This window comes from Rattus rattus, chromosome 6 (assembly GCF_011064425.1).
Source record: "Rattus rattus isolate New Zealand chromosome 6, Rrattus_CSIRO_v1, whole genome shotgun sequence".
Taxonomy (NCBI): domain Eukaryota; kingdom Metazoa; phylum Chordata; class Mammalia; order Rodentia; family Muridae; genus Rattus; species Rattus rattus.
The window spans coordinates 33404356-33420254 of NC_046159.1; the positions used below are offsets into that span (position 1 = coordinate 33404356).

Sequence of the window (15899 nt, forward strand, 5' to 3'; positions counted from 1 at the left end):
CAGTCACAAGTTTGAGCACCACAAATGCAGTATACATTCCAACTTGACCATAGTGGCTCCTGTAGAGTCTACTTCCATGTTTAACAACACAATACAAACTCACAAAGTTATCTAGAGATGCATGAATATCTAGACAATTATGTAAAATTTAACTATAAGCATCCTATAGTAATAAACACTTCCATCGTGGGCAGGTGCAGGTACACACACACACACACACACACACACACACACACACACACACACACACACACACACAGAGACAGAGACAGATAGACAGAGTGACAGACAAACACATACCTTCTTACAGGAGCTGAATGTGCCATCAGGCAGAAGGGGCCTTCGACGCCTCTCAGGCATAAAGGGTGAGCCGAAGCGAATGTAGTGTTTGGGGGTCGTACAAATTAATGGGGAATGAATAAGACCCGGTAGCATGTTCAGGGTTGTTGCCAATACAGTTGGGTCAGTGGTGATACGCAAAGGACACTCGACAGGGCATTCTTGCTTCTCTGCCTTGTCATTTAACCATTCTGTAACTAGATACTAAAGGTTTAAAAAACAAAACAAAACAAAACAAAACCCATTAATTATCACTGCATTTGTAACAGCTGCCAGAAGCAGTAGTGTAGTCCACAAATCAAACCCCAACTAAAAATTAGAGGAGATACAGCAACCATAGTGAAGATGAGTTGAGCATTCAGAGTGTTAGGGTATCTTTCCTTTATCTTTCCCATGCTCACGACAGAAAGAATACTTTATCAGTGATTTAAGTTCTGTCTAAAATCAAGTGAACAAAAAGTAAGTAATATGGTTTCAGCTTTTAGTATAAACAACTTTTATCTAGAAATGTTTAATCTCATAATTCTAAGATTACTTCTTCTCTGGGGATTACAGGCTCTCTTGCTTTACCATGATATCCTTACCATATGAAATTTATATTGTCACTTACCTTTTTGGTTTTGGGGTATTTAGATGCAGCACGGTTGACATGGGATCCAGTAACTGATACCACAGTTGGGTCAGACCCTGTTAACGGTCTGCTCTCTCCTGAACTGTCTATATTTCCAGCTTCAGGAAGAGTTACTGAGTTGTTACTTCCTCCTTCCTCCAAGGCAGCTTGTGCGAGCTCTGCCTGTTGTGCGTTGGCCTGCTTCTGACGTTTTAGTCTTTGGGCTGAACTGGTCCGGTACCGAGAAATTCTACTCTTCGGTCGGGGTCTAGAAGGCTTAGCTGGAGGTGGTTTGGGGACTGGCTTTTCTGCAGCTACATCCTGTAACAATATCAAGGCCAAATGTTTACTAGAGACTTCTCTTCTACTTTAAAGACAGATCTCCCAGGCTGGCCTCTAGCTTACAATCCTCTTGCCTTAGCTTGCTGAGTTCTAGGATTAGACAAGATACCTCTCGCCCAACATCAGAAATGTCTTGCCTGTTTCTTACTTTTCTATCAATTTAAAGCATTCTAAATGATAATGGTGAGGGAATTTTCAATTAATCCTCGAGGCTGGAAAGATGAATCACCAATTAACACCACTCCACAAACTCCTCTAACCAGTTTTAGTTTTAGATGGGGATCAATCCCATCTTCTGGCCTCAGTGGGTAACAGGCACATACATAGTTCACATACATACATGTAGCGGTTCACACATAAATATAAAAATAAATAAATATGAACTGGGCACTGTGTTGCATATCTTTAACCTCAGTACTCAGGAGGCAGAGGCACATAGACCTCTGTGAATGTAAGGCCAGTCTGGTCTATAAAGTCAAGTTTCAGGCCAAGCGGGGATATATACAAAGACCCTGTCACAAAACAAAATTATTTTTAAAAAAATATAATGTGTAAGTGCAAAATTTTATAAACTTTATTACCTAAATAGACCAAAGATAAACAGCTGGCTTAGTTAACTTCTAATAGACATCTATAAAATAAAAATAGCTCAAAAGTCAGTTAAAGCTAGGTACCTATTATTAAGGTTCTTAGGGAAGACAATTCTTGTTTCTTTTCTACACCCAGAGGTTCTACGTTAAACTCTAGTCATTGCTAGGTCAGGGAAGAAACAGATAATCTTATCCTGAGAAGCCCCTGGAAGGTTAGGCATGTACCTGAGCTATTCAGAGATTCTGTGAGAGAAACCCAAAGATTTGCTTTCTCCCCTTAGGAATGGAGACTGAACTAGGCAAAGTCTTTATGTTCAGTATGCATTCTCCCAAACCAACGGATTCCATGAACTTATAACAGTGCTTATCTAGGAGACACTTAGGTGCTAAGGGACTTTGTCATTCAAATGTTGACTTCACCTGTCTCTTTGTGTCCCACAAATCAGCTGCTGAGATCAAAATAGCTTATTCTGATACAAAGCAATGTTGAAAATACTAACGTCTACCATTCCACAAAAAAAAAAAAAAAAAAAAAAAGACAACTGACATTAGAGAACACAAGACTTTTAGAGTTTTTCCTCTTACCCCAGCATGGGAAGACCGCCGAGTATTCACACCAGTGCTCTGTGGGATGCTTGGGATGGCAATGTTTGTAACAGGGTTGTTAACTTCAGACTCGGGGGCTGTAGTTTTTGTCTCTTCTCCAACTACTATCTCTGAACTGCTAGTAGTAATCTCTACGTCTGAGTTGCTCTGCTCTACAGGTTGATCCCGCCGTTTCTTTCTCTTCTCTAAAGTTTCAAAAGCATGCATGATGGCTTCAACCTTCCTATCTTCCCGAGTCTAGGCGGAAGAAGTATTAAAGACAACAACAAAAAAAGCATCAACCAGAAGCTATTTCAGAAGTAACATTAGTGGGGTTTACAAGAACTTATTCGAAGTATTTTTAAGACAGCATATAAACTTTAAGACAGCACTAAACTTTAAGACAAAAATTTTAAAATTGTTTAAAATATAGAAAATGGTTGTAAAAGAAAGTAAATTAAAAAACTAAATATTTAAAAATAGGTGAGCTACACATGTTTTAGTGAATACAGTAACTATAACCAATTTCTGTCCTACTTTCAGAGTTGGAAAGCAGAGTAATTTGTCATTAAACTTCTTGTAAGCACAATTAAGAAATGTCTTTAAACAATCTAACAAAAAAATTAACTATGGTTTGGATATGGAATGTGCCTCAAAGGCTTATGTCCAGTTAAAGGCTCAGAATTCAAGTGGTAAGAGCTACTGGGAGGCTGTGGAGACCCCAGGAAGTGCACCTTATTGGAGGAAGCAAGTCCCTGGATGTCATGGAGAGTGCATTCCAGCTTTGGCCCCCTTGACTTTTTTTCCTCTCAGCTTCCCAGTAGCAAAGACATAAGCAAGTTTTCTTTGCAGTGGACTCCTACTTGCTCCCATACTTCTACTTGCTCCCAAAACAATGAAGCCAACAGACTTGGATCTGTGAAACCTGAGCACAGGCAAACTTGGCCTCCTTTAAGTTGCTTTTCTTAGGCATTTCTGTAACAGGGATAGAGGGCTTACAATGCTGATACTCTCCCTATTCTCCCAGTAATTTGGGACCGAACCCAAGACCTGGTGCATGCTGTACAACTATGCTATCAGCAACTCCGCCTGATTTTTAGTTTTTAGATATAAAAACACAAAGCAAGAAAACTAATCCAACAAACTTTGGACTTCATCAGCAAGTTTTAGGAAAATGCAACTGTTAGAGAAGGAAATATCTTAAAGTCACTAACAGATAGTTATCATAAACTACTGTATGCATGCCTACATGTAGAAAAATAAAAACTATAATGAGACCTACTTTGTGGTGAAATCTCAGAGTTAGAAAAAGTACAGAAACAGCTACTGGGTGGTACTTACCCTTCTGCTATGAGCTGAGTTCTCCTGGTCGTCTGTGGCCTCTTCTTTTTCTTCTTCCGGTTTTTCTTCTGGATTGTCAACTTCCTTTAAGACATAAACACTATTAGATCATATTCAAACTCTAAGCAGCAGCAATCTACTTTATTCTGGCATTACTACCTCCCCATTCCTTTCTATGCTCTACGCTGGGAATTAAACCCAGACCCTTATACATACTAAGCAAGTGGTCTATGAGTGAAAGGATGCTTTAGTTTTGTTTGTATGTTTCTTGAGATAGGGACTTATATTGCCTAAGCTAGCCTCAAATTCATAATCACCCAGTCTCAGCCTTCCAGATGCCAGGATTATGTATGTGCATCACCATACCAGGCTCTAAAAGAATGTTTTTTGATATTATTACTTTTCTTTCTGAATTAGGTCTCATGTTTTTCTTTTTTCTTTTTGTTCATTCATTCCTTCCTTCCTATCAAAATTCGTCTTTCAGCACAGGTTAGAACTCTTAGAACTCACAGAGATCCACCTGCCTCCGTCTCTTGAATGCTGGAGTACTGTGCTACTATACCCTGGCTTTGTTCATGGTGATGTATGTAATAGCAGTGAATGTTTTAGCACAGCTCTCTAATACAACACATGGGATCAGACTATCCTGACTTGGCCAGGGAGATTACCTCATGCTCACTGGATACAGTTACTTTTTCAGGAACTTCTTGTGGTTGTGGGTCATGATTCTCTTCTGGAACCTCATTTTGCTGCTCCATCTCCAGCTCTTTCCGCCGTGCTTTTCTACGTCTGGTCTCTGCTCCAATGGTGGGAAAGCTAGGAGGTGGGAGTGGCAATTCTGCAGCATTGGGATTTCTTTTCTGTATGGGGCAATTCCGGTTTCCCTTGTGACAAGCACAGTCCACTTTGTAATTACTGTGCCAAAGAAACAACCAAAAGTATGTCAGTATTCTTGAAAACAGAATATTATGGCATATTAACTATATACTTTATTGAAACACTGGTATAAGTTTCTCTGATGTTATTGACTAAATTAGAATTGGTATGATAATTTCAAAAAAATATCCAGTTTTTCTGTATATCTCTACCTATAGCCTATGCACAGAATTAGAAAGAAAACAAACCACACTAAATCAGTTCTCCCTACTACTTTTATTTTTCTTTCGGAGACAGGGTCTAGTTGGCCTGGAATGCCCTATGTAGACCAAAAGTGACCTCAAACTCACACAAATCCACATGCTTCTGCCTCCTATGTGCTAGAATTACATAGATTCTAGGTAAAAAAATATAGATTGAAGCCAAAAAAAGAAAAAAAAAAGTGGGTGGGGCAAGAATTGGAAACAAATTAAAATCTTAATAAGGCCATCATGCTGGTAAAAATCTGAGGTCTTACCAATTACTATATTCATAATCAAATGCAATGGTGACTTCAGCATCCTTGGTGATAGCAGATACAGCATAGATACACAGGTGAATCATCCCATCTGCAATCATGTGTCTCACCTGTATGAACAAGACATTATGTTTGTCTTCAAAACCAAATTCAAGTTTTCCATAAATGGGAAAAGTGTGACCCCAGTAATTTCTGCCTCTTTTGAATAGTCTGCTATTTTATTACCTCTATCATTTCATGATAGCGCACTGATGAACAATTTAAACTTCTTCGAAACATTAAAATCTAATGATATCAGAAATCAGGGTGAAACTATTATTTTTTATCTTAAAGGTATATGCATTCTTCAAAAGAATTAAAAATTCCTTAGCCTGCAAATCTTACTGCACTCACTGTGAATACACCGACTAATGAATTTTAGAAATGTTCACAACTCTTTCCCACAACAGCAAAGATAAATAGCTTAGCTGGACTTAACAACTAGTACTACAAGTAATTTTTATTTTATTCCAGTCCAACTGATAGACTTCCTATTTAGTCTGTTTTACTTAATAGATATTAACTTGCTGTTTTTCATTTCTGTCCTCTTTAAAGAAAATCTATTTCTTGTCTTTATCCCATCTCCATATAGCACCACACTTCTGTTTTTTCATCTCTGCATTTAATACAACTATTAGCTACAGACCTTCATCTGGGTGGAGTTTTCAGATTGTTTCTTCAGTATATGTGTCCTTTGATGGTTCCATTGAAAGGGAAGTTGTTAAAGATAGCTTACCTCTGCATTTGGTGTACAAGATCTTCTGATGAACCGAGCATCATTACCGAAAGTACGAGCATCGACACACATCTCTACACCATTGAATTTTGAGTAGAAGAGCACAAAGGGATATGGTCTAGGGATATAATTAAAATTCCTGTAATTCTCAACACACACAAAAGAACCACCCCATGACTACAAATGTGATACATATGCTGACTCAATAAGGAACAGTCATTTGTAATACCTAAGCTAGCAAACACCAGACTTGTCTGCTTTTCATTAATGAATAAGCACAACACAAGGAATACTGGGCATGGAAAGGAGACATCACCAGTGTATAAACTATGTGTTCTGCAGATTTATTTGCCCTTTTGTACCAACAGCAAACAGACATGAGTTTATGAATGACTCGGCAGCCAGAACCATGCAAGCCCTCAATGCTCAATGAATGATGTTCTTACTTTTTGAAGAAATGCCCATTGACCTCAAATTGTTGTCGTAACATGACTTTCCCACGATATTCTATTATAAGAGTGTCCAAAGCCAAATCTCTTGCAGCCCTCAGGATTTTCCGGTGCTTTTGAACACGGGTGACTCTTCCCAGCTGTAACTGAATAAAAACAGAGTGTTAACATTAAAGAATAGCAAGAGCAGTGTGGTAAACATTTACAGTGTTTCATAAGTGTTGGAAAAGATACCAACATTTTCTTTCAGGTTTTATCAGTGTGTTATGAAGCTTGGAGATCATTTTGACATAAGCTGAAGTTTCCAAAAAACACGGTCTAACTCGGGACCCCAGAGAAGGCAGACTAAAGAGGAACTTAAGATGTCAGTGGAGCTGTGTCTACATTATGCATTTATAGCTTTCTCTAAATCTTTACAATTCTTCATTTCTCAAACATGTTCCTAGACTTGTTACTTGTTACTATAACTTGATTTTGGTCAAAGGTGATCCAGGAAGGTAGTTAATTTTTTATTTGGTAAGGAATAATAATTTTGTCCCATTCTGGTTCTTTGGGTATTAAAGTAATTTTAATCTCTTAGTGCCTTTAATGCTTTAGTTCTTACCTGCATTTGGGAACCAATTACTGTATTATTACAGGCCAGTTCAGTTTTATTAATAGTGTCTAAAATAGCAGGTTTGCCCACAAATTCCTTGTTTGAATGGAGATGTTGTTCAAGGGCATTCTGTACATCCGCACTGTACTGATTAGTGAAAGCTTCTTCATATTGATCAGTCCATAGTCTTATCCGATTTTCCCAGCCCTCAGTGGTATTTTCATCTAAATTCTGTGCTTCAGAGGGAGAATTCTGTAGAGAACAATGATCAACTGAATTAGTAAGAGATCACTCATGATCACGGGAGGCAGCATAAACAAGATTCTTATTTTTACTTGAACAGTTGGTTTAGTGTGAGAGCAATGGACTAAAATCAGGGGTTTTGGCTTCCATTATCAATAAACTGTGAGGTCTTGGACACTGTCAAATAAGAAAAATCATCTGCCTGTTTATAAAGTGAGAAAATAATTTAGTCAGTCTCTTCATCGACTACTAGTTTCATGACCATTTTCAGTAATAAAACCAATCTATCAAGATTGACATCAAACTCCTTGGGGGGAATCATAAAAAGACAAAAAGAATTTTAAGTTGTCATAGCACATAAAATTTCAAAATAGACTAATATTCATCCGTGTTGTATAGCAGAACAAATGATTTGTCTTTGTATTAATTAGGAGAACGAGTCACCTATTATTTCTAATAGCAATACCTAGTTCACAGTCTTATCACCCACAGGGAAAGTCACCATTTGGAATCATTATCAAATAGACTGAATAATGTTCCATCATTCTATGTAAATTGCCACAGAATTACTTATCCAAATGTACTGAAGAAATACTGGTTTATTTTTACCTGTTCACTCACCTTGCTGGCCCAAAACACTGGCTAAGAGTTGTGTCTTGTAGGAAAGCTCTTCATTTTGAGATTAAAAATCCAAATGCTATTTTCTATATATTCCTATAGCTACTATCTCTATCGTTATGAAAGTTCTCCTTCAATCTGATGACAAAATTTATAACCCAACTTAAAAATTTTAAGATAATTAAAGCCCTTTTTTCCGATTTAAATTTTAAGGTTCCTACAAGGCTGTGTTGAAATTGTAAGCAAAATGAAAGTGTATATAAACGTCTCTGAGAGAAACAGATGGCTTTCTAAAGGTTTTGAAAGTTGAGCTAGTTACAGTATTAGTTGATAGCAGAAAAACAAACAAACAAACAAAACAAAGAGGGCCTTACAGTTGAGGTCTACAGTTAGGCCCCAAATTCTATGAAAGGTCCTTCTTGGTAAATAAAATGAAATGAAATAAGCAGCTAAAATACATGTGGCAACTTCTAGATCTATCTCATTAAAGAACCTCCACATAAGAGATCAGACTTTCAAATTTCAGGTAATGTCACTTGACACTAATGACAACATCAACTGGTGCTCCAACTAAATACAAAGTAATTCTAATAAGTTGATCCTAACTCAAGGATGTAACAGCCCACTTAAGAGATTTAGGGATATGAATACTTAAAAGAACCAAACTATAATTCAAATTCAAACTGAAGCTCTTAAATCTTAAAACTTTTAGGAGGTACGTCGTGAACTTATTCATGGCAGAACAAAAGAAGATACAAGAAAGGACAACCAAAGAACCTTTCCTTTATTAAACCAACCAGTACAACAAAACCCAGCCAGTATCTAAAAAGTACAATAGTTTTCCAAACATATACACAGATACACACACATACAAACACATCCACAAGGCACTCCAATCCTACTATTTGATAAGCAGCACTACATAAATCTCCACCAAGAAAAGCCAAAAAATGCCAAGAAAAATAGTGCTTTTTCAAGAAGACTACCACACATTAACAACACCAATTTCCTACTAAAGAGTTATCCTTTCAATTGGTGAGTCAAAGTCAAAGTTGTCAAGGAGAGTTTACAAGGGAGCCTGGCTCATCACCAGAAAATTCTCACTCCAGAGGTTGAGTCCAATCACTGGAATAAAATACACTAGCCTCATTTTGTTTTAAAAAACTGTGACTTACCCTCCACACCACCACAATGAAACAGAAATGTGAAAATACTTCATAAAATAGACAAGAACGTCCACTCTGGAGAAAAGCTTTGAGAAAACTGAATGGCAACATTACAACCTTGTGAAAAGCAGACTCCAAGATTTCCAGACCATCAATTTCAGAAAGAAGCCAACCAAAATGCAAGATCAAATGTAAAATGCAGCATCAGGAAAGGTTACCCCTTACCTTCATCCGCAAGGACTTCTGGGATCCCTCTTGAAATGCCTATCCCAAAGAGGAACACAAGTAGAACAAAACAAAACTTGGTACCAAGAATGACAGTCATACCCATGTGACTAAAACTAAGGCACTAACCAGTATTCTATGTTGCCTCATTTTCTGTGAAACTCATACAACGGTATACCTCAAACGAGTCAAGAAATAGGCACAGTTCAAAGGCTCATGAACACCAACATGAATTCCAATACTTTTATGGAACTAGACAATTAATAGGTAAGAACATGCACTACTTATATACTATACAAACTGCTGACACTGAGCAGAAAGTTATTACAATCCTTAAATTGCAGATTATCAGTTTTGAAATTAAGAAGGAAACAAAGACCAATCCCCTTTATAAAGGGTGAGCAAGTGACCTAGCAGCAACCAAGTTACTGTGATGGGGAAGAAAGGAAAGACAAATGTTTCTTCTAGAGACCCTTTATCTAAGAGTACAGAAAAGTGACCAAGACAATAAGGAAACCTAGACCATTCAAGATAAATTTCCTCATGTTTTGTAGTTGTTTTGTCTAGATACAGGACAATCAATCAGCCCAATGACATGGGTCACCCATGTAACCAAGACAAGATTGCTTTGTGGCAAAGAAGTAGGGAGATGCTGGAAAGATAGTGGAAGCCTAGATTTGAGGTTGCATCTCATGCGATTGTACCAGGAAGGGCTGGCATTCCATACCTGGGATGGTGGTTGAAGTAGAAGAAACTGAGCCTGTGGTGATGGTTACGTAGATTAGAAGAGAGTTTGATCTGTTTGTACATAATATTGATCAGCTGATTTTTTGAAAGTAGAAAAAAAAGTGGCCAAACACTGGCATCAAATTTCTTCAAAGAATTTTAGTGTATTTGTGCTCGAATCAAATGTTTGAGCTATTTCAGAATACTTCCATTCAAGGTTTGTTTTATACTGCATACCTTGATCTTCTTCGTCTTTGGTGCTGCACGACCCTTTTCTGGACTCTTTTTCCGCTTCTTGGGTTTGGTTCTTCTAACAGTTAAGGTGATGCTTGTAGGTGTGTGCTGTGTTGCTGTGTACAACACAGTGGAAGGAGAAAGCTCCTCATCCCAGCTTTCTGTTGCACTGCTATCCCCACCTGAACAAAGATGATTACACAGTTAAGGCACTAACATCACCTTCTACACATGTCTTACATCTGGTAAGTCATTAATTCTACGTAGATCCCTAGACCCCACCTTTTTCTGAAAACAAAGAATTGTTGTTGTTGGCATGAAGTATATAAGATTTATTCTATTCTGTATTCCATCTATTTTCCCCCCTTCAAATTAGTCTCCACATTCTGCTGTCTTTAAATGGGTAACTTAACAAAAATAAATAAATAAATAAATAAATAAATAAATAAATAAATAAATAAATAAAATTTACAGTCAAAATGTGGGTTTAACCCACCTTCTGCTCACCTGATATGTTGTCCTGCTTCCGCCGATGAAGTCTAATAACCTTCCCCCTGCTCATTCCCCTAAAGAGGGAAAATAAACTTAAAGTAGTCCTTCCAGCAGCATGCAGCATATCACATCATACATGGGAGAAGTGTCTCTGCAGATACTACCCCTCCCTCCCACCTACCAAATGTTTCCAGGACATTAAATTTCATATCAAATTCAATAGCTTTAACATCAATCTCTCATTCCTTGTTGTCAGCAATTCTCACCTAGTGCAGAGAATTCGAGCCAAGGAGCACTAAGGAATCATCTACATTAACAAACACAAGAAAGAATACTTTGAGCTTTTCCCTACTGATAAGAAACCCTAATCCCAGCAACCCAGGTTTGAATTTAGATGAAACAGGATCTTACCTGCACTTGTCACAGTTGAGAAGAAAGCCATCCTGAGAAAGACCACAAGGACACCAGGTAGGAACAGTCTCTCCTTCAGAGTTCGGGCTGTCTCCACAGCGTTCCTCTACGGGCGACGGCAGGCCATTCAGGTCAGAACGAGGGATGATCGTCTGGACAGGGGGAGAAGCAGGAGGTGTCGGAGGAGGAGGGGCTCCGTAATTATGATCCTGAAAATAAGATTTTTTAAATCAACAGTGTCCAAACACTGGCCCCTCTCTCCCCTAAAGTATGGTACATATGGAAAGAAAGAAGAAAGTAGTACCCTTCGTTTTTTGGCTTCAACCAGGAAAGTGATAAAACAAAATGCCAAGGTCAACTGGGACATAAAAACAAGAACAATGATGCAGGGCTAGACGTCCGCTGGAGGCAGGGAAGTGCAAAAGGGGCAACTTCGTCATGCTGCATATAAACATTTCAAGAAAGTCACAATGTATAAGAATGGATTACACTCCAGGAAGATCACTGCTCTGGAGAGAAACAAGTGCATACTCACAGCATAAGGCAGTCCTCGACACCCATGCCTCTGAGTGGTCCCATAATTATGAGTGGAATACACGCTCTTCTCATTAACTGCTGGACTAGCCTCCACAGATTCAGGGCTGCACAAAGGCGAAAAGCAATGCATGATAGCATAACACCTACTCTTCTCTTAAACTAGCAGTTCACTTCCCATTCTAATCCCTTCTCTTTCCACAACCACCAGCCACTAGAATAAGAACTTAGTGAAAATCTGTTTAACATAACTAAGCCTATAAATAATAGTGTTATTGAATGTGGATTTGTGTGTAACATGAAGCCAGTATAGGCAGATGTCTCAAGGCAGGCACCTGGGATACAAGGTGTCCCTAATGACAAACACAAACGTACCAGCAGAGCGGGGAGTTTCCCCTAGAGAAGCCACTCTGGGCTGGTTTAGACTCAGAACTATTCTTCTTAATTGGATCTCTTAATACTTCCATGAAACCTCACATGACATTTGCAGTGAGTGAGATGATGAAAGTGCCTTCTGCACTGCCCCAGGGACCAGGCCCTCTTCCATTCACTACCAAGACAGGATACCCTGAAGAAAGTACAGGCAAAAACAATGGCATCTTATATTTATCACACCTCTCATCTTGATGAACCCCCAAATACCTTTTCACATATTAGAATTTCTCATCCACCAAGGACATGCAAGCATATTCAAGGACACAATTGTTAACAGCTGCATGATAATAACATAGAACTTCAAAATAAAACTGGATTTGGGAGTTAAATTTGTTTCATACTAGAAACTAACTGTGATTACCATTATGAATCATCTATAATTTGGGTCTATATGTATTAATTCATGTAATATCTGTAATTATCAAACATGGTCACCCCCTTTTTATAGAGGGAAGTGAAGCTGAGGTGGTGAGATTACATGATTTTTCTAAGTATGTATGCTTATAGAGTCAGGATTTAAAACAAAGACATCTTCTGACTCAAAGCCTCCTCCTTTCCCATTATGCACTGCTTGAAAACAAGGTTAACACTCTATCTGTATACTGTATTTGAGGCCTTTAGGCCCAGGAACTCTCTCTTTTTATTTTTATATTCAAGGTCATAAATTTAACATCAGTTTTACTTGGTTAAAGAAAAAGGCATCCATAGCCAAGGATGAAATAGGTTTTTTCCTTGTTTCTTTACTTCAACTTTTGTTATCTGGTTCAGTTTTATGGACTTTTGAAGAATACATAAGGAATGTAATTGTATGACTTGGCAGAAGTGAGAATGTTTTATCTGTAAGGTACATCAATCAGAAAAAAGATTCACCCATTAGCAACACCAATGGTCAGTGTTAACACAACTCTATAGAGATCACAGGGTTTTAGCGAATCAAATAATTCAGTTTGCTCCAAATAACCACCTTCCTGCTTCAAGATACACAAAACACACAACAGCAAGCAGGAGTACACCGTGCAGTTCAATGTAGCACATGAACGGTAAGTGAGGGGTGAAAGAACACTGAGATGTGTATTGAACTCACCTAGTTTTATGGTCCACAACTGTGAGAAGGGGTCTTATTAATAACAGCAAAGGTCATTTCTAGGTGAGGAACTCAGACAGAGGAGAGTGTTCTCTGTTAGTGAGGTGCATGCACTTTAGTAATTGACAGGGTCTTCAAAATGGGAATTGGCAGTGGGGGTGGCTGGAAGGGGAATATATCAAGAATGCAGGTCAGTATTCTTGAGAAAAGGATGATCTGAACATGGGTCACTGAGGTAATTGGCTGAGTATTAGGAAACAGGTAGGGTTTCCTAAAATGAAACCAAAGGCAGACAAGCATTAATAAAATGAAGGTAGAATTTAGTTTTTATGATGGACAGTTAAAAGAAAATAATGGATTTATACACTGTTATTGACTATGTATGTTACTAGGTAAGTAATTCAAAGGGCTGTACATAGTTTTATGTAGGGGATTTTATACCATTAAACACATGGGGTGAAATAAGAAAGTTGTTTATTAGAAATGAAGTTTTTTTGTGGGACAGAAAAAATAAAGGTTGCATGAAATAAAAGATGGCCATGGAGATGGAACTATGCTGATTATATCTTACCCATCTCCAAACTGGGTAAATATGAACATATGCACTTCATGTGCAAGTCTAGGGAATAAAAATAAAACGTACATTGTGGGGTTAACAGGCCATCCTACTGCTCAGTAGTATGCAGTCAAGTTCAAGCACAGCCATTTAAAATATTGTTATGCACACCTAATCTAAAATTTAAACATATTTTTAATGAGGAACTTTACAATGTCTACATGAGTTAGAAATTATACATTGATTTTTATGTGTATTTTAAAACACTGATTAAAATTTTACAGTATAGGATATGGGGAGGTAGTTTATCCAGTCTGTTTGAGGACCTGGGTTCAAGCCTCAGGACCGCAAAAAAACAACAAACAAAAAAGGAAGTATTAGGACTGCATGTCTTTATTAGACAACCATTTTATGCAAATGATTATATCCTTCTTTTGACTAAAATGATTTAAGAGTTGGGCATACATAGAGAAATGTGGCTCATAATAGATATATCCCATCAATTATGTGCAACGAACAATACTCAGCCTGACATTATAAGGTCATCTCTTCGAAAATAACTGGTATTTGGTCATACAAGAGATGCGAAGATCTTTTTGTGGTTATTGTTATATCTACAAGTTTTCCTACAAGTAACTTTGTGCATGTATATAATTGTAAAATGTAAACAATCAAGAGTTAAAAATTTTATGAGGCAAGGTATAGGTTCTTCCTTGGTTAGATATGTTGCCCTGAATACCACATTTCATCTTTAGAGTTCTTGGAACAACGGTTAGGCATGATGAAGGACAAATATCATTAATAATTAGTAACAGACTAGCATATAAGCTAAATGATTGACCCTTTGTAAAACTAATCAACAAGAAATGTGAAATTGGTTGTTGAGCATAGTTATGAGAATTTTGTCTGGAGATACTGAATGAGAACCCTTAGAAAGTTCAAGGACACAGCATTGCAGTCATAGTACAGGCTAGACTACGTTCATTCTTGAATTGCTCCTTGATTCCCCAGACCATATGTGCAGTTACTGTTATACTTGGAGGAAATTATCTGTTTAAAAATAACTGCTTTAGATCTTTTCCTTACCTACCAATTCCAAACGTACTCATTTAACCTCTTTACTTCTTATAAATAATAATGCTGTCTACTTATACATCATTTGTTAACACTGTAGTAGTTTATGACTTTATAAAGACCTATAACCACTATACAATTGAGCTGGCTATCCAATAACACAGCAAGAGTTTTAAGCACTTTATTTTAGAGAAAAATTACACAATTGGAAGTCTCAGCTAATAGTATTTAACTAAATCTTGTTGGCATGCAAAAATCATAACCAAAACCAAACCACAAAAAACAAAAAAAAAACAAAAAACAAAAAAACAAAAAACAAAACAAAAAAAAACCCAACAAAAAAACAAAAAAAGAAAACCAAAAAGCCAAAACCAAAACAAAACCCCCCAAATGACAGCAACAAAGTAACAACAACAACAAAAAATCCTCTACAATAAAGAAAGACAACTAGTCATTCCTATACCCTCCCTCCTCCCATTGTTTTATGGGAATAAGCTTGAAAATGACTTTCAATTCCAGACTACCCCAGAATACCATATATTACTTCCCAGGGTAGTTTCATGTCTTCCTCTTTAAGGAACACAATAAAAGTCAACAGTAGGTAGCTTTATAAAGAGAGATACATGCTCTTTAATAATATCCTCAGTTTTAAGGAAACCACTATAAACAAGGGACGCCATTCAACCCAGAATTCTGGAACAGTCGCTTTGCTTTGCTGAAGGGGAAAGAATTCCCAGGGACTGAAAATGGCAAGAGAAACGGGAATTAGAGCAACACCCACCTCACTCAAGAAGTGGCTGTGGGATCAAGAGTCTGAACTGGACCTGAACATATTCAAAACACCAGGATTTTTCCAGCCCAGACCCTAATCCCTGGTACTGCCTGGAATAGACTTGGCTTCTGGGGGTGTGCTGCCCCCTAGGCCCCTTGGGTCTCTTTCGCTGGACTTTCACATCCTGGTGTAGTGCCACTTCGTCTTGAAAGGTAGGGGGCTTCCACTTCCTTTCTGTAAGCAAGGAAGATTGGGTACAAGGGAGGTAAAAGGACAAGAGGGGGGAATCTGTGAGCGGGGGCAATCTTGG

At 37.8% G+C, this 15899-nt stretch overlaps 1 protein-coding gene across 8 annotated transcripts in view; it reads right to left on the reverse strand.

Annotated features, from left to right (window-relative positions):
• Setd5 (SET domain containing 5) overlaps positions 1 to 15899 on the reverse strand; it is a 78621-nt gene that overhangs the window by 29438 nt on the left and 33284 nt on the right. The window contains exons 3-17 of one of the 8 annotated variants that reach the window (XM_032905969.1): positions 15599 to 15823; positions 12044 to 12236; positions 11670 to 11775; positions 11135 to 11286; positions 10739 to 10797; positions 10235 to 10413; positions 7029 to 7271; positions 6422 to 6570; positions 5976 to 6093; positions 5201 to 5310; positions 4476 to 4722; positions 3808 to 3891; positions 2467 to 2724; positions 950 to 1270; positions 301 to 543 (exon numbers count right to left, since the gene is read on the reverse strand). In XM_032905969.1, coding sequence (XP_032761860.1) covers positions 301 to 543; positions 950 to 1270; positions 2467 to 2724; positions 3808 to 3891; positions 4476 to 4722; positions 5201 to 5310; positions 5976 to 6093; positions 6422 to 6570; positions 7029 to 7271; positions 10235 to 10413; positions 10739 to 10797; positions 11135 to 11286; positions 11670 to 11775; positions 12044 to 12135 — 2361 coding nt within the window. In that variant the 5' untranslated portion in view covers positions 12136 to 12236; positions 15599 to 15823. The other 7 variants (XM_032905966.1, XM_032905973.1, XM_032905970.1 and 4 more) reach the window with 7 other exon arrangements.